General features: G+C 37.7%; 1 protein-coding gene across 2 annotated transcripts in view; it reads left to right on the plus strand.

Moving 5' to 3' along the window:
* The window catches only part of PCNX2 (pecanex 2), a 288,682-nt gene that overhangs the window by 19,843 nt on the left and 249,474 nt on the right, over positions 1-19,365 (plus strand). For both annotated transcript variants that reach the window (XM_077894480.1, XM_077894481.1), the window contains exons 2-4: positions 10,427-10,632; positions 11,223-11,343; positions 12,016-12,052. In XM_077894480.1, coding sequence (XP_077750606.1) covers positions 10,427-10,632; positions 11,223-11,343; positions 12,016-12,052 — 364 coding nt within the window. The remainder of the gene's footprint in view (positions 1-10,426; positions 10,633-11,222; positions 11,344-12,015; positions 12,053-19,365) is intronic.

The following is a 19,365-nucleotide window of genomic DNA, read 5'->3' on the forward strand; positions in this document are numbered from 1 at the left end:
ACTGGGTAGAAGGAAAGGATTCTGAGACATACCAATATCCAGTTTCTTCCTAGCATGCTGAAAAACAGGCTGATCAAGGGAAGGTTTGCAAAATCTGTAGGTGGACTTGGAGCCTGTGCAGGGATCCCTTCTAGCTCAGTCTCTCATCTTGAGCTGTGAGCTTGCCATTTCTGTGGTTCAGACAGCATTGCAGCTTCTGCTTATTTGTGAAGCAGAGTGTATAAAGAAAAAGTCTAAATTCAATTCATTTTTGCCTCACTATTCCCTTTTTAAAAAAGATTTTATTTATTCATGAGAGATACAGAGAGAGGGAGAGGCAGAGATACAAGCAGAGGGAGAAGCAGGCTCCTCACAAAGAGCCTGTTGTGGGACTCCATCCTAGGACTCCAGGATCAAGCCCTGGGCCAAAGGCAGATGCTGAACCACCCAGGTGTCCCAGCAGGCAATTCCCTATTGCCTTTCGAAAGCAATATTACTGGCTGATTTTAATCTTTCCATATAATGGATTTTGAAGAATATTGCATAAGAATTAAGAAATGCAATATTTAGATTCATTAAATTTAAATATTAACTGAAACACGTTTGAAATTTCATGACACTAAACATTTTCCCTATCATTTTGTTTTTGTGGGTACTTAAAAACTCAAAGGAATTTAAAATTCCTTACGGAAAATCAATGTGTAAGTTTAGATTTGTATGTCAAATACAAAATTGATCGGATATGGTTTATATTTTGTAAACATTCACATTATTAAATTCTCATTTTAAGTGCAAAATCACAATTTTTTTTTTCTATTAGGAAACACATGACATTGATATTCAATGATATACAAACTCACTATCAGTATAGATTCCTGGCTGAGCTTATCTGTGTCAAGATTGACATCACTTTGCCTTAAATGAGTTTATTGATTGGTTCATCCTGTTTCGCTCAGTATACATTAAACACATAAATGAAATATTACCTCTTACTGTGACCATCTGAAATGGAAATGACAACATGCATCTAGATTTCTTGGCTGTACTAGACATCCATTGACTAAGCCATCCACCATAAATATTCTTTATGAGAAGAGGAGAGAAAGAAGGGATTAGGTAATTGCAGATGCCAGCTTTCTTTCTTTTTAAAAATTTAAATTCAATTAGCCAACATCTAGTGCATCATTAGTTTCAGATGTAGTGTTCAATAATTTATCAGTTGCGTATGACATTCAGTGCTCATCATATCACATGCCCTCCTTAATGCCCATCACCCAGTTACCCCATCCTCCTTCCCCCACCTCTCCAGCAACCCTCAGTTTGTTTCCTATAGTTAAGAGTCTCATTTTGTTCTCCCTCTTTGATGACTTCCCATTCGGTTTTCCTTCCCTTCCCCATGATCCTCTATGCTGTTTCTTATATTCCGTGTATGCGTGAAATCATATGATAATTGTCTTTCTTTGATTGAGTTACTTAACTCAGCATAATACCCTCCAGTTCCATCCAGGTCAATATAAATGGTAACTATTCATCTTTTCTGATAGCTGAATAATATTATATAGCATATATATATTGTCTCTCAATGAAAGACAAGCAGACTCAAATGCAATCAAGTAGCAGGCCCAAGAAAATGTGTGGTATTCTTCTTTTTGTTCATCTTACTTTATATATATATATATATATATATATATATATATATATATACACACACACACATATATACACACACACACACACACACACACATTTCTTAATCCATTCATCTGTCGATGGACATCTTGGTTCTTTCTGGCTATTGTGGACATTGCTGCTATGGACATAGGGGTGCAGATGCCCATTTGGATCACTACAGTTGTATCTTTGGATTGGTAGTGCAATTGCTGAGTTATGGGGCAGCTCTATTTTTAACTTCTTGAGGAACCTCTGTATTGTTTTCCAGAATGGCTGTACCAGCTTACATTCCCACCAACAGTGTAGGAGGGTTTCCCTTTCTTTGCAACCTCAACAACATCCATCATTTCCTGACTTGTTCATCTTAGCCATTCTGACTGTTGTGAGGTGGCATTTCATCGTGGTTTTGATTTGTATTTCCTTGATGCCAAGTGATGTGGAACACTTTTATCATGTGCCTGTTGGCCATTTGTATGTTTTCTTTGGAGAGATACCGGTTCATGTCTTCTGTCCAGTTCTTGATTAAATTATTTGTTTTTTGGATGTTGAGTTTGAGAAGTTCTTTATAGATAGATCTTGGATACTAGCCCTTTCTCTGATATGTCATTTGCAAATATCTTCTCCTATTCTGTACATTGCCTTTTAGTTTTGTTGACTCTTTTCTTTGCTGTGCAGAAGCTTTTTATCTTTATGAAGTCCCAGTAGTTCATTTTCTTTTATTTCTCTTCCTTTTTAGACATGTCTAAAGAAGTTGCTCCAGCTGAGATCAAAGAGGTTTCTGCCTGTGTTCTTTTCTAGGATTTAGATGGATTCCTGTCTCACATTTAGGTCTTTCATCCATTTTGAGTTTATCTTTATGTATAGTGTACGAAAATGGTCCAGTTTCATTCTTCTGCATTTGGCTGTCCAATTTCCCCCCCCCCCACCATTTATTGAAGAGACTGTCCTTTTTCCACTGGATATTCTTTCCCACTTTTTCGAAGATAAGTTGACCATGGCGATGAGGGTCCGTTTCTGGATCCTCCATTCTGTTCCATCGATCTGTGTGTCTGTTTTTGGGCTAGTACCACACTGTCTTGATGATTATAGCTTTGTAATAAAGCTTGAACTCAGGCATTGTGATGCCCCCAGCTTTAGTTTTCTTTTTCAACATTCCTGTGGCTATTCGAGGTCTTTTCTGGTTCCATGCAAATTTTAGGATTATTTGTTCCAGCTCTGAAAAATGTTGATGGTATTTTGATAGAGATTGCACTGAATACATAGATTGCTCTGGGTAGCATAGACATTTTAACAATATTTATTCTTCCAATCCATGAGCATGGAGTATTTTTCCATTTCCTTGTGTCTTCCTCAATTTCTTTGATAAGTGTTCTGTAGTGTTTAGAGTACAGATCCTTTACCTCTTTGGTTAGGTTTATTCCTAGGTATCTTATGATTTTTGGTGCAATTGTAATGAGATTGATATCTTACAGGTACCACCTTTCTAAATGGTTTTCAAAGCAGTCAGAGCCACAGAGATTCTCATTTTAGTGCCCCTGCCTCACATCTACCTGTGCAACCTTCAGCTGTTTTTCTCTCTTATCATTCCCTGTAGCATTGCCTTGTCAATCCAAACATTTGCCATTTCTGTATCCAGCATTCCCCTCATGAAAGCTGCACACAAAGCAGGAGGCCCAGGAGCTCAAAGAAATCAGAGCAGATCTGATAAACAGACAAGCAGACCCAAATGCAGTCAAGTAGCAGGCCCAAGAGAACGTGTGATATTCTTCTTTTTCTTCATCTTACTTTGTAATATAGAGATACAAGTAGGGCTGTTTTTTGGGAACCAGTCATATTTCTTGATTCTACTCACTTCACCATTTTTTGGCCAGTATTATTTTGCAAGGCTGGCCTACTTCTGAGGGTGCTGCATGGAGGGCTCCCTCCCCTATTCTGTCAGGAGTTTCCAACACCGTCTGCCTCCAGGAGTTCTCGGCCACATTCCCAGTATCCTGTGGAGGATACTGCTGAGCTCATTCTAGTTTCAATATAAAATACTAAGTTCCAGATTTTCTGAGAAAGTATTAAATGTGTTTTTTGTTGTTTTTTCATAATGGAACTTCAGGAACTGTTATTTAAGATGTGAAAACCTGTAAATCCCTTCATATATATAAATGCAGAAAAATGATTGTATTTCTCTATCTTGTGGCTTGATTTTTTCCTCTTCCAAGGGAGTTATAGTTTACTTAGATAAGACTCAAAAATCCTACCTGAATGAAGTCATTGGGACTAATGCTTTGACATAACACTTCACATATGTCTACTGAATGAATGAATGAATGAATGAGGAATGGATAGTCAGATGGACAAAGCTCTTCTCTCCTAATTTGACTAAATCATGAACAAGAGGGGATCTCTCTTACCTCTGAAGCAAATAAAGCAACTCAGTTGTTGAGTCTGTACCCTGTCTTTTTAGAATAACCTAGGATCTTCTTTTTTTTTTTTTTTTTTTTAAGATTTTATCTATTTATTTGTGAGAGGCACAGCAGAGACACAGGCAGAGGGAGAGGCAGGCTCAATGCAGGAAGCCCAACGTGGGGCTTGATCCTGGGTCTCCAGGATCAAGCCCTGGGCTGAAGGCGGCACTAAATCTCTGAGCCACCCGGCCTGCTCTAACCTAGGATCTTCTAATAGCCGTGAGCTGGTTAGGCTTCCGGAGATTTGAACGAGGAGGTTCCAAAGCCTGTTTCTGCCCCAGATGACACAGATACCCACACTGGGCAGTTCCTCACAGCCAGAGAGAATATGCTGGCACACAGAAGAACCAGCTGAACACTCCTTGATGGTGCATAAATGTCAGAAACAACAAAAGTGTTATGTTTAGCAGATTAATGATGCCTTATTCGTTAAGCCACGTACTCTGAGTAAAAACATTTTCTAAATTACTTGAATCTTAACCTTAAAGCATGAAAATTCAATTTGCTTTAACCACATTGATAGTTTTACATTTCCCTGCATTCTCTGATTGTATATTGAATATCATTGAACATTTTCTTTGTACTCCTACATATCTTATGTTTTTGTAGTGATGTCCTCAGAGATAGCTGAAGAGTGTGTTTCAGAAAGTGATTACATAAGTGACTTGCTTTTTCATTTTTTTTTTTTGGTACTTTTCCAACACTATTTACACTGTCATTAGGCATGTATTGTTACATTATTGTGGTTACTTCTATTTATTCATCATTTCTCCTTCTAATTCCTGCTATGGGCTAGGATACCATTAGGCATATTTTGTGCCACATAAGTAAATTATGCCTAGAGTAAGAGCACAAAGCTTCCAGCTGATGCTCTAAGTAATCTCAAGGTCATAACCTTCATACATAGACTTGGCAGTCCAGTAAATAGCACCTCCTTTTTCTGAGCTACTTGAAGGAGGCAGTAATCAAACAGATGGAGTTCAGGTATCACCTTTATTGCAAATTTAGTTATTATTTGGAAGTGTGTTATATCTGCAGGTAGGTGAACTTCCTAAACATGAACCCCAGAGTCATGGAACCTTATCTAGCTATTCAGGGGCAGTGTGGAAAGCATTGAGCCTCTCTGACTTAGGACAGATGCTGGAACCTTGTAGTATGGAGAGATGCTGCACAGACACACACCACCTCGATCAGAGTTGGGTTCTGAGACAGGAGAGATGGCATGCCCAATTCCTGCTTCCCCAAAATACTGGTCAAAAATCCCTGAGGAAAGAGCCAGAAGCACAAAGAGGTCAGCATGTAGAGGGAACAGTTCCCTTCCCTACAGAAACCATAGGAGTGGAGAGGAGTTTCTCTATAACAGTGGTGTGCCTTGACTGCCCAGAAGACATTTCAAAAATATTTTCTTCCTAGTCCTTGGTTCTTTGTCAGGTCATTGAAATGGCTAGGTAAGTAGCTTCCAGGTGAGAGGAGACACATGTACTTATCAACTTTGGAAGTATGACTCACTTGTGTTTCAGCTTCCTCATTTTTAAGATGAAAAAAATAACTTCCAGAAGGCTTCTTCAAAATTAGTTTGTGAAAGTAGATTGATGAAGTACCTTTATGAAATACACATTGATAAAAGTTGAACCCCCAAGAGTGCTTTTCTTTATGTCTGCACGTGGAAACCCTCAGAAGTGGTTTATTCTCACTGAACACCAGCATTATTATAGATAGCACTCACTTAGTTAGATTATTGATCTCTCTAGGCTACTCAAGAGATGGACAGTAATAACCCATTAGCCTAAAGTTAAAAACCAGAGTGGTATAAAATGGCACAGCTAGTACAGAAAACAGTATGGAGGTTCCTCAAACAATTAAACATAGAATTGCTAGTTTATCCAGCAATTCCACTTCTGGATATGTATCCAAAAGGATTAAAAGCAGAGTCTTGAAGAGATCTTTGCACACTCATGTTCGTAGCAGCACTATTCACAATAACTGAACTGTGAAAACAATCCAAGTGTCCATCAACAGATGAATGGTTAAACAAAATATGTAACAAGTGAATGCAGCATTATTTAGCCTTATAAAGTAAAGAAAATCTGACCCATGCTACAATATAGCTGGACCCTGAGAACATTATAGGAAGGGAAATAATCAAGTTACCAAAGGACAAATATTGTATGATTCCAATGATATAAAGTACCCAGAAGAATCAGATTCTTAGAGACAGAAAATAGAATATTGGTTGCCAGGGGCTGGGGGAGAAGGAAATGGGGAGTTATTATTTTAATGGGTTTAAATTTTCAGATTGGAGGATAAAGAAGTTCCAGAGATGGATAGTGGTGATGGTTGCACAACAATGTGAATGTACTGACTGCCATTGAACTGCACACTTAAAGATGGTTAAAATGGTAAATTTTAATGTTATATATATTTTACCACAATAAACATATTTAAAAGAGGGCATACACTCTATGAGAGAGGCTGAGCTATGAACCTCAAGGAACAGAGGTAGGTTCCACCTGAGGGGACTGTAGGGGATTTAGTTGTTCACACAGATACTTCTAGATGGCGCCAAATCCCAAGAAATCTAGTTTTGTGAGAAGTGCAAATGACTATTTGTAATTGCTTAGTTGATAACAGCATGTTGTTTTTCTTGAAATTTTATCAGAAAAAGTTTGGTGAAATGAGTTATTTTACTAGTTATATATTTTTTAAAGATTTTATTTATTCATGACACACACACACACACACACACACAGAGGGAGAGAGAGAGAGAGGCAGAGACACAGGCAGAGGGAGAAGCAGGTTCCATCCAGGGAATCTGAGCAGGACTCGATCCTGGAACTCCAGGATCACGCCCTGGGCTGAAGGCAGGCACTAAACCGCTGAGCCATCCATGGATCCCCTTATACTAGTTATCTTTTTTTTTTTTTAAGTTTTTATTTATTTATGATAGTCACAGAGAGAGAGAGAGAGGCAGAGACATAGGCAGAGGGAGAAGCAAGGTCCATGCACCGGGAGCCCGACGTGGGATTCGATCCCGGGTCTCCAGGATCGCGCCCTGGGCCAAAGGTAGGCGCCAAACCGCTGTGCCACCCAGGGATCCCACTAGTTATCTTAATAATATGTCAGAGAACAACATAAAGCATTTCTATGGACAAGGATATAATTTTGAAAAATATTGTCTCTTATTGTTCATTAGAATGTGTTAAAATGATAAGTTCATGGAAACAAAGAAAATATTGTGAGTTCCCTTGTAACAAATAAACCTGTATTCAGAATCTGAATATACCTAATATAGGGTGGGAGTTGAGGGAAATCTGTTATATAAGTTAAAAGTCAATTAAAAACTGCTCATCCACAACACATTTCTTCCCAAATTCTCCTCCTCTCCTTGCAATCATACTTACAAGAACAGAAAATGCTAGAAGCTGGGGATCTTTTGTTGACTGAGCATAATGATGTCAGCAGTAAAATGGCCTTGAAAGTAATTTTCAGTGATGTCCCTGGAAATTGGAGGAGTCTGAGCTGAGATTAATTACAGGGCATTTAAAAAGGGATATTTGGGAGGATTCTAGATTCTATTTGCAGGGTCTTCTGAAGGAAGAGGCTTTAAGTGAGATCAGGGAATTTTGGGAGGAATAATGTGCCATCTGTAGCATGTTGTAAAATTTTTCCTCTCTCCCTGGAAATTTTCAGTAAAATCACTGTCTTTCACTATGGCCTGGTAAGGTCTGTGGGCTTTCTGGGGATGTGACAAAGTCCCAGTAGACCTTCATAAAGATGAGGCAAGGACCTTTTCTTGTGTGGGTTGCAAACTAGATACTAAACCTCATAATTTCTTGCTTTCTCTTCATTTAAACACTACCAAGCCAATTCTATAATCCATATTTATGAGAGTAAACTGAAAAATAGTACTTTTTTTTTCAAAATGAATTATCCCAGTATCCATATGTAGTCTTTTCTCTCTCACCTTCCTTGGTATTCTCTTCTCAATACCTATAATTTGAATGGAAGCTTCCTCATGAAAATGGAACCCCCCATATTAGGTTAATCAGTACTGGCTGCCACAGCAGGCAAAGCCCTGAATTTCAGTGGTTTAATGAGTCAAAGGATTTTTTTTTCTCACTTCTAGTACATGTGCCTCTCAGGTCTGTAAGGGCCTTGTCCCAGAGTCACCTAGATACCCAGGCTGAAGGAAGTTCTGTCATCTTGCAAATGGATATCTAAGAAACACAGCCTCTGAGATTGTCAACTAAAGAGAACAGTGGGATGGAGGAGGCACCTACCTCCTAACTATCTCAGCTTAGAAGTAACACCAGCCATTTCCCCTCTTGGTCCTTTGGCCAAAAGTAGTCACATGGCCCTGGCCTGACTGGAAGAGACGCTGTGAACACATTTCTCGTGGTCTCTGCTAATCAGAGTACTATGAATTGCAAATTGTATTATAATTTAAACAACTTTTGAATATAATTTGTATATGATAGTGTGCTAATTTATTCTCAGGACATTTTCTGGGTTTTATTCTTCCTGTATTAGTTTCTTCAAACTCATTCTCTAGCTTTACCCTAAGTATTTTTAGACCTGAAATATGCAGACATGTTAAGAAAAAGCACTGGAGGGCAGCCTGGGTGGCTCAACGGTTTAGCGCCGCCTTCAGCCCAGGGCCTGATCCTGAAGACACAGGATCTAGTCCCACATCGCGCTCCCTGTGTGGAGCCATTCTCCCTCTGCCTGTGTCTCTGCCTCTCTCTCTCTCTCATGAATGAATAAATAAAATCTTAAAAAAAGAAAATAGGAAAAACATTGGAGACTGTGACCCCTATCGCTCTTTCTCTTTTAATTTCTCTTCGTATTGCTTGAAGTTCATCATAGCTTCTCATCAGGAGGTATGTGTGTAAATGGGAAACTTATCTGCTTCCAGGTAGGTAACCCGACTTTATTTCTCTCTCTCTCTCCCCCTCTCTTCTATCTATCTATCTGTCTATCTAATCTATCATCTATTTTATTTAATAAATCTTTCATTCACTTATTAATTTATATTTATATGTGGACCTTTTCCCCATAAAGTAAAAGCAATTGAGTGATGATGAAAATTCATTTCAGCTTTACTTGTTAAAAGTTTTTCTCTTTCTTTATTCTTTTTTTTGGCTATGTTGTTTTTGGAATGATCTTACCTAGATGATGGATTATCATGGGACTGTGGCATTTGCACAGGCTACTTGGGAGCAGACTTGGACTGGGCCATGTTGTCTACAGGCCTAGCAGGTTCCAGGTCAAAGGAGAGTCTATACTTATCACTGGATTTCTTGAGATCCTTCAGCGATGTGCATTGATAAAAGGATCTTGCTTTTTATGGAGGCTGTCTTTTATATAATCTTGAGACACTGTGATCTATTTTAATCTCCAAAGATAAGAAATTAGTTTAGGAAGGACTAGAGAACCTATAATCATCCATGGTCCTGGGAGAGAACTAGGAAGGTATGTGGGGGATCCTATAGAGTGGGACAATTGCATGGATCCCAGTGATTCTTTTTGTTTCTTGAGAGGATTGGACAGAATTGAACTGTCCTTCACCATGATGTCTATGCTCAGATCCTTCTACACTAATGTCCATATCCTTCTTCCTTTTAGAAGCAGTGTACCTTTTTGTGGCCCCTTGCCTCCGTCAAACCACTAGGGAAATACGTGGCTTGATGGTGTTAACCCAACAGAATATTCCTTCCTTCCTTCTTTCCTTCCCTACTCTCCTGTTGGGTAGTAGGAAGGAAACAAGGAAGGAAGGGGGGGGAGGAAAGAAGGAAAGAAGAAGGAAAGGAGGGAGGGAGAAAGGAAGAAAGAAAGGAAGGAAGGGAGGGGGAAGGGAGGGGATATTACATTAACCTTTCTCTTTCCTTCTTTCCTCTGTTCTAAACAAGGCTTCTTGTGTTTTGTTGACAGAAACAGAATCTCAAAGGCCTTTCTCCTGGCTTTGCTACAAGCAGATATGCAGGAAGGTCAGATCAGGCTATAGAAAAGAACTAATAGAACATGGAAAGGCTCACTATAAAACACCTTTTGTTCTGTGGGGCTACTGCCTGCAAATGAAATGTTGATCTCCAATGCAACTAGTACCAGAATCTGAGAAACAAAAAAGATTTTTTTAAAAAGATAAAAAGATAGCAGCTCTTTCTTCTCAGGTATCACAACCAGGAAAAGTTGTAAAGCCAATAAAATTTGAAATCTTGCCCAATTTGTATTCAGTGAGTAGTCCAACAATGCTTTTAGACTGAAAAACAAAAGATAATCCTGCAAATGAATGAAGTTTTTCTTTCTTTTATCTTCTTTAGGCTTTTCCTCCAAATGCTATCACTGCATTTTTTTACTGCAGTTCAGTGACTGTATTCTTCACAATAATCAAATTGGTCAGTTATCGCCTACACCTCATGTTTGATAAAGGAGAAGTAATTCAGCAGAGGCCCTCCAGAAAGAAAGAAAAACTAAATAAAGACAAAGAGGCCAACAAGGAACATATAACTAATCACAAAATCCCAAGGTAATGTTTCTTGTAATGTGTCAGTTCATAATTTAAATGTTTTAGTTTTGGTTAAATTTTGTTTATGAAAAATTTTGTTTATGAAAATACACAAGCATAGGCAGACCCAAATATGTATATTTTTTTCTACTGAAGCATACACTTAAGTATAAAATTGATATTGATAATCAAGATAGTTTAACTATTAATGTGATCTCATACCATGCTCTGGAGTTCATTTGCATTAGGCCTAGCAGCAAAATATTTTATTTTAGCATTTTTATCTTGTCATTTAAGTGCTTAGTTCATGCCACAGTATTTTCAAAAAGAACATTTATGTTTGTTAATATAGAAGTAATACATTGCACAGAACTGAAATATTAAAAGTGATCTTGAGTGTCATTGTCACTATTCTTGCCCTTATTTCTGAGAGCTCCGTAAGAGGGCATGTCTTATTTTAAAGCAATATTTATTATTCTCCCTTAAGAACAAAATCTGTATACAGTGAATATTACAAAATAGAATCTGGGGAAAGGAATTGGTTTGGGATGAATTGAAGGCATAGTTCTATTTGATAACATCACTGCTTTTGTGTTTTTTACATACATTAGCAATAACAGACAGATTAACAATGGCAAAAAAGAAGAGCCTCATCGAAACCTCTCCACACCTCCCCTCCGCTGCAGCTCCAGAGGGCAAAGTTTAAACTCTCATCACTCATCTGGGCCACTGGTCAGTGTGTTTTTCTCTTTCATTCTGTACTTGTTGTGTAGTGTTGATCCCGTCTAGAATGGGAACATGCAAGGGTAGCAATACTGCCCTTGTGCTTGTGGTGTACCACATCTCACAGTGTGTAGTGACCCCAGGGGAGTCCTTGAACCATGAGATAAACACCAGTCGTGTGCTGGAAGCAGCTCCTCCCCGCCCCTCCTCTGCCAGCTGCCTGCCACTCTGGCCAAAAGAACCTATCAGCAGATCTTGACAGCCCCCACCCTGTCTGTCATTAATTCACCATATTTGCCATGTCTTCCCCTGGAATCAATGGCGCCACTCGACATTAAATCACACCTCTCTCCTGGGAAGTCAATAAATCCCCTTTGCTCTAGATTAACCTTATTGGGCAGTACAAAATAGCACATTCTTCTCTCTCCTTTTTACTTTCTTAATTATCAAACACCCTTTAATCACAGTACAGTGGTCTTGCTTGAATATCTACATGTACCTATATTTTGTATTTATTTTTGCTATCCATTTTATTAGAAACTTTTGCAGCATGGACACTGTGTAGTCTCTTCCCCATGTGCCATTTGGAAAACTAGTAGCTGCTGCTCCATGTCTGCTGACTGCCTGGAGATGGGCACTGAGCTGAGTCATATATTGATTTTTGTTCTTCCATTTATTTAGGAGTTGCCGGCCCAGGAAACAGTGGAAGATCTCAAAGGTAGAGTATTTATTATCACCACTTAATATTTTATCACAGCATTATCTTCAGTGAAGTGATAAAGAATTTTTTTGTGAAACAGAATGCAGGTGAATTAATTCAAAATATGAACTGTGCCTAACACTGCATAGTTTTATTTCATCTTAATTCTTCAACTCTTTTTTTTTTAATTTTTATTTATTTATGATAGTCACAGAGAGAGAGAGAGAGGCAGAGACACAGGCAGAGGGAGAAGCAGGCTCCATGCACCGGGAGCCCGACATGGGATTCGATCCCGGGTCTCCAGGATCGCGCCCTGGGCCAAAGGCAGGCGCTAAACCGCTGCGCCACCCAGGGATCCCAATTCTTCAACTCTTAATTTTGATTTTTTCTCATCAGAATTTGTACATTGTGTCTAATTTTAAATTGTAGTATTTTATTGGATCATAAGTTATTGTCCTTTCTCCAGTTTGTGCTTATCTCATACGGCTCAGAGTAGCAGATAAAAAACAGGATATATTCACCATTAATGTACAAACTTTTTATTCTAGTACTCACACTGAAAAAGGACAGAGGAAATGATATTGCATTCTGTATACTGCATTTCCTTCAGGTTACAAATTTTTTTTCTGGGAACTTTCTCTTAAGCCCTCAGATTTTTATTTTCCTTTTCCACAAAGATTTCATTTTATTATCTTTTGATTGCCTTCAGAAAATTGAGAAAAGAGTTTTTGGAGACCTGAATTAACTACTGCTTTTCTCTGCAATTCTATTTTTTTGTAGTGCTACTACAAAGAGAAATTTAGGCTCTATTTAAATTTTGAAAGTAGTGTAAAATTTTATTTTCAAGAAAACAGCTGAAGTTAGCACTTGAGTAGGAAAATCTAAAAAGAAGTTTCTTTTGTCATTACTTAGCTAAATTCTATGATAATAATGTATAAAGGATTATTCAAATTCTTTTTTTTCTATTACTACTACCAAAATGAAGTGACCATTAAATTTCAAATATTTTGGGATCCCTGGGTGGCGTAGCGGTTTGGCGCCTGCCTTTGGCCCAGGGCGCAATCCTGGAGACCCGGGATCGAATCCCACGTCGGGCTCCCGGTGCATGGAACCTGCTTCTCCCTCTGCCTGTGTCTCTGCCTCATTCTCTCTCTCTCTCTGTGACTATCACAAATAAATAAAAATTAAAAAAAATTTCAAATATTTTAGTTACACACAAGTTTTCGTAACAGTATTATTTTATGTCTAGTTATACACACACACACGCATGCATTATTTTGTTCTATTAGACTACTTATTCCAGATCAAGCTATAAACACCATTACTTTACATCCTTTCAATGTCTGTTCTGGTCTTTTGACTTCACCATTCCAATTGAAACAATTCCTTCCTTCCTTTCTTGTACTAGGAATTACAGTGGAGATTTTGCATGTATCATTTCAGTCTGAGTCATAACAAGTCAACTGTACAGGTGGCATTTAGGCACACAACTGACTGCTAAACCCAATGTTTTTTCAACAACACTGCACTGAAACAATTTTTTTTTTCTATCCTAGTATTCAATTCTTTTCATTGTTAAAAGGTACAATCGCATTCTTTTTGTAACAGGTCTATTCAGATATAATTCAGATGCCATATAATTCACCCATTCAAAGTATATAATTCAAGGGCTTTTAGTATATTCACAGAGCTGTATGTCCATCATCACAATAAATTTCAGAATATTTTCAATACCTTGAAAAGAAACCTGATTGCTTAGTCATATTCCTCAATCTTCCCATCTTTTCCAACCCCAGGCTACCACCAATGTATTTTCTGTCTATGGATTTGCCCATTCTGGACATTTCATCTAATGTGTGATCTCTTGTGACTGGCTCCTTTCAATGAGCATTATGTTTTCACAGTTTATTTAGGTTGTAGCTTGTACCAATGCTTCATTTCATTTCATTGCTAAATTATACTCCTTTAAATGGCTATACCATGTTTTATTTATCCATTTATCAGTTGATGGACTTTGGGATCTTTGCACTTTTTGGCTATTATAAATAATACTTCACTGGACAATCATTGTAGAGTTGTTGTGTGGAAAATGTTTTTTATTTTCTTGGATATATACCTAAGACTGGCATTGTTGAGTCATAAAGTAACTCTCTGTTTCACCATTCAAGGATCTACCAGATTGTTTTAGAAAGCAGGTGCATCATTTTATATTCCCATCATCAATATATGAAGGCCACAATTTCTCCACATCTTTGATGACACTTGTTATTGACTGTGTTTGAATATAACCATTCTAGTGGGTGGGGTGTGGTATCTCACATGGCTTGGATTTGCATGAAATTAGTCATATTTCTAATGACAAATGATATTGATGTTTCATCATCATCGTCTTTAGAGAAATGTCTATTCAAGTCTTTTGCCCCCTTTTTAATCAGATTGTCTTTTTATTGAGGAGTTGTAAGAATTCTTTATATATTTTAGATACAAGTCCTTGATTAGATATATTTGCAAATATTTTCTCCCACTCCGTGGGTTGACTTGTCACTTTCTTATTGAGATCCTTTAAAGTATAGAAGTTTTTAATTTTCATGAAGTCCACTGTATTGTTTTTTGTTGTTATTGTTGCTTGGGCTTTTGGTGTCGTGTGTAAGAAACCATTGCTGAATCTGAGATCATGAAGATTCATTCCTATTTTTTATTTTAAGAGTTTTATAGTGTTAACTCTTGTAATCAGGTCTATGATCCATTTTGAATTAATTTTTGTGTATGATGTGAAGTAAGGGTCTGACTCGATTCTTTTAATGTTTATTTGTTGTCCAGGATCATTCATTGAACAGACTACTTCCCACTTCCCTCCCCCCACTAACTCATCCTGCTGTCCTGTTGAAAATCAATTGTCCATACATATAAGGGTTTATTTTTGGACTTTCTTTTCTGTTCTTTCGGTCTATATATCTACCATTATGCCATCATCGCACCATCTTGATTACAGTAGCTATGTAATAAGCTTTGAAATTGGGAACTGTGAGTCCTCCAACTTATTTTGCTTATTCTGGGTCTTGTATATTTTCATGTGAACTCTCAATTTCTGAAAAAAAGACAGCTGGGATATTGATAAAAATTATATTAAATCTGTAGATAAATTTGAGGAGAATTGCTATCTTAACAATATTACGTTTTCCAATCCATGAACTCGGGATGTCTTTTCATTTATTTGGATCTTTGGATTCTTTTGACAATATTTTGTAGTCCTCAGTGCACGTATTTTGTACTCTTGTTAAATTTATTACTAAGTATTTTATTTTTTTAGATGCTGTTAAAATGGTATTTTCTTAATTTCATTTTAGCTTGTCTATTGCTAATGTATGGAAATAGAATTGATTTTTGAACATGGATTTTATATTGTACAAACTTCCTGAATGTCTATTAGTTCTAATAGTTCTTTAGTGGATTCCTTAGGATTTTCTATGTACAGAATGATATCATCTGTGAACAGAGATCTTTTACTTTACTTCCCTTTCCAATCTAGTTGCCTTTTATTTCTTTTTCTTGAGTAAGTGCCCTGTGTACAATTTCCATTACAATGTTTATTGATGTTGTGAGAGTGGACATCATTGCCTTGTTTCAGATCTTATGGGGAAAGCATTAGGTCTTTCACCATTACATATGATGTTAGTTTTGAGTGTTTCATAAATAGCCTGTATCAGGTTGAAGAAATTCTCTTCCAATCTTAGTTTGTTGAATGTTTTTTTCATGAGAGGGTACTGGATTTTGTCAAAAGCGTTTTTTTTTTTTTTTTTTTTTTACAACTATTGACATAATCATTTAGTTTTTGCCATGGTGTTTTTCTTAACATATATATTTTTTAGTAATATAGTATGTTTTTATAGTTAAAGTGTCAAGGATAGAAAACAAATGACTATATTTGGTTAGATTTCATTGCTAAGCAATATGTTGGGGGAGTCATTTTAGGCCAACTATTTTTCTTGGTTTTCCAGGTAGGAAATTCATTTTGCCATTTTTGCTTAGGGTTAAGCTGGTACTGAGATATGACATGCTAATTTATTCACAAAAGATCCACTTATAGGCCACAGTATGGCTTTATTTTTTTATATGTAATAAGTTGTGGGCGACCAACTTTCTTCTCTTGGCTTTCATAATAGTGCATTTTCCTGAATCTCTTCCCTCTCAGTGTTCTTTGATTGATCCTCCTCTGTTGTTTGACATCTAAATGCTGGAGTACCCTTGGTTTTGGTCTTTGGCCCCTTTCTCTTCTCTAGATACCAGGTCTCCCTTGACAATCTCATATCTAGCTTTAAATACCATCTATATGATTATGTGTGTAAATCTATTTCTTCAGTGTTGACCTCTGTCTGGATTTCAGTCTCATGCATCCAGCTGCTTACACTTATTTCCTCCTGGATAAGATGTCTAATAGTCATATTAAATGGATCACCACTCGATCTCTCAATTGCTATCTCTAAATCTGTATCTCCTCTGGTTTTCTCCTTATCAATAAACACTCGTACCACCAATCTCATTATCAAAGCTTTAAAATCAAGTTCTCATTGGTTTATCTGTCCCTCACTACCCTTAGCTTCCATCTATCATCAAGTCCTGTCAATTCTACTCCAAAACATATTTTAAATTTATATATTTCTCTCCATGTCCACCACAACCACCCAAGTCCAAAACACCATTATTCATCAACTGTAATAGCCTCTTCCCCGTCTCTCTTCTTCAATTTTTTTTTCTCTATAAAGAAGAGGTCTTTTTTCTTTAAGGTTTTATCCATTTATTCATGAAACACACACACACACACACACACACACACACACTCACAGAGGCAGAGAGATAGGCAGAGGGAGAAGCAGGCTCTCTGTGGGGAATCCGACGTGAGACTTGATCCCAGGAATTACAACCTGGGCCAAAGGCAGATGCTCAATCACTGAGCCACCCAGGTGTCCCAAGAAAAGGTCTTGTAGTGCCCTTCTCTTCTTCCGATTTTCTCATGCTTCACCACAGTCTACCCCTCATGCAGGAGGCAGGGTTATTTTTTAAAAACCTAATTCAGGTCATGTGCTCCTTTGAAAAACTTCTTCAGGGTTCAAATTATTCATAGAATAAAACTTAAGCTCCATACTTTTCTTTTATATTTTGGACCCTGCTGGCCTTCCTGATCTTTCTTCCTCTCCTTCTCCCTTCACCTTTTCTACTCCAGCTTCATTGACATTTTCTCTCTTTCTCAAACGTGCCAAACGAGTTCCCATCACAGGGTCTTTGCATTAAATCCATATTTGTTTTAAAACCTGGGGTACTCTTTCCTCTCATCTTGTATGTCAGGAAATGGTCCCATTGGCTTGCTATCTGTACAATCACAGTGGTGTGGTATGGGAGGTAGTGAAGCAATAAAAATGCCTTATGAATATGTCCTATAGATCCAACCCAATGTCCTGTTCCTCAGGCCCTGCCTGGTAGTTTGGATTCCTCCTGCAATATTTTCATTCATTTTCAACAAGTGTACTTGATATTGAGTAGTCATGGAAAGCCTCTTTGATGAGACAACATCCAAGTTGAGATCTGGATGGCAAAGTAAAAGAGCCATCTACATAGATAGAGGGGCCATGTGAGGGAGTAGAGGATTGTCAGATTAGGACTCAGAGGATCTGGGCTGTAGTCCCAGTTCCATCGGTAGCATGGTGAACTTGGACAAGTTTCTTGACTCTTCTGTTCTTCTTTTTCCATGGAAAAGTATCTGCTCTGTACAGTAGGAAAACCTGCATAGGATTGTTACAAAGTAGAATAATCTTCGTTATCATCAACCAACATTCTTGGGTGTGGATAAGATAATTGGCTAGTTTCTTTGGAGGATTTGATGAGTATGAACTATGGTTGTTTTCTAGAACTCTGTACAGTCCAGTTAGGAAGATAATTTAAATCTATATAAATAAAGCTATAGTTTAAAAAGTTTATGGTAAGTAAAATTTATTTCTACAGACATTAATTGCTTAAAGGAGTGCAGAAGAGAGCTTATTTCTGGTTTAGGTGATCATGAGAAATTACATGTTGAAGGAGGGATATGAAAAAGACCTTGAATGAGGTCTTTAGTGGGTGAGGAGAAAGAACATTCCTAGTGGGAGACTTAAGTCCAGAGTTTGCACTAGAATCAAAGGTCTTCTGACTAGAGTAGTGGAGGGCAGGGCCTCTCAATTCTTTCTACCAAAGTACCCCTGAAGGCAGAGGAGAGTGAGTTCTAGGGCTTGTTCTAGGGCTCCTTGTGCCCCCAGAGAATACTCTTCATGATAGTGAATGAAAACTGAGGCTACTTACTGGTTGAATGATCATAAGGCTAGGTAAGAAAGAACAACCAAAAGATTACCCCAGGGTTTTAAGCGTAAGAGGCTTAAAGAGTGGTGGGGTCATTAACAGATACAGGGAAGCTGGAAGAAGGATGAAACTCACTTTCAGCCACCGTCATAAGTATAAATGATTACAGATAAAATTCAGACATGTTTTGAAAATATATGAGTCACGTCAGAAATGTGAGGTTCTTATTGTCCTCAGGTCAAGGCCCCAGCAAGCCCATTGCCAAGTCCTTGGCCTAGCACTTTCCATGTCTTTCCTTGTAGATCCTCATCGCAGCCTTAAGAGGATAGTATAATTAATTCCATTTTACAGATAGGAGGTTGAAGATTAGAGCAGTGGTTCTCCACTGGCAGGTTTTTCTCCCAAAGAATGTTTGATAATATCTGAAGGCATTTTCCATTGTCATAAGTGAGAACAGAGTTACAACTGGCATCAAGTAGGTAGAGGCCAGAGATGCTGCTAAACATCTTACAATGCATAGGACAGCCCCCACAGCAAAGATTTATTTGGTCCAAAATGTCAATAGCACCACAGTTGAGGATCTTGGTTTAGAGGGATTAGATAACTTGTCCAAGGTAACATAACTAGTTAGTAGAAGAGCCAGGACCTCTCTGATAATAAGTCTCAAACATGATATTGAAATCAGTCTGCCTCCCAAAGCCACAAAACAGCAAAATCTAAAAGTCTGAATTATTATTTTAAATGCAGAGATTTTTTCTTTAAAAAAATTTATTTCATATTATACACACATTAAGAAAAGACTGGGGCAAAGATTTTATCATTTGTTTGCTTTTTACATCATGTTAGCTCCTTCAGCTAAGATGGTTTTCCCTTGTTATCAAATAATGCAATTCTCTTTTATGAATTTATTCCTCTTTCAGGGATTCAGAATCAAGATTTATAAGAAGACTAGTGGGCCTGAAAGATTTGATACAAATGTTGTCAGACTGAGTGTTTGGGAGTGG

Source organism: Canis aureus, chromosome 4 (assembly GCF_053574225.1).
Source record: "Canis aureus isolate CA01 chromosome 4, VMU_Caureus_v.1.0, whole genome shotgun sequence".
In the NCBI taxonomy this organism is placed as follows: domain Eukaryota; kingdom Metazoa; phylum Chordata; class Mammalia; order Carnivora; family Canidae; genus Canis; species Canis aureus.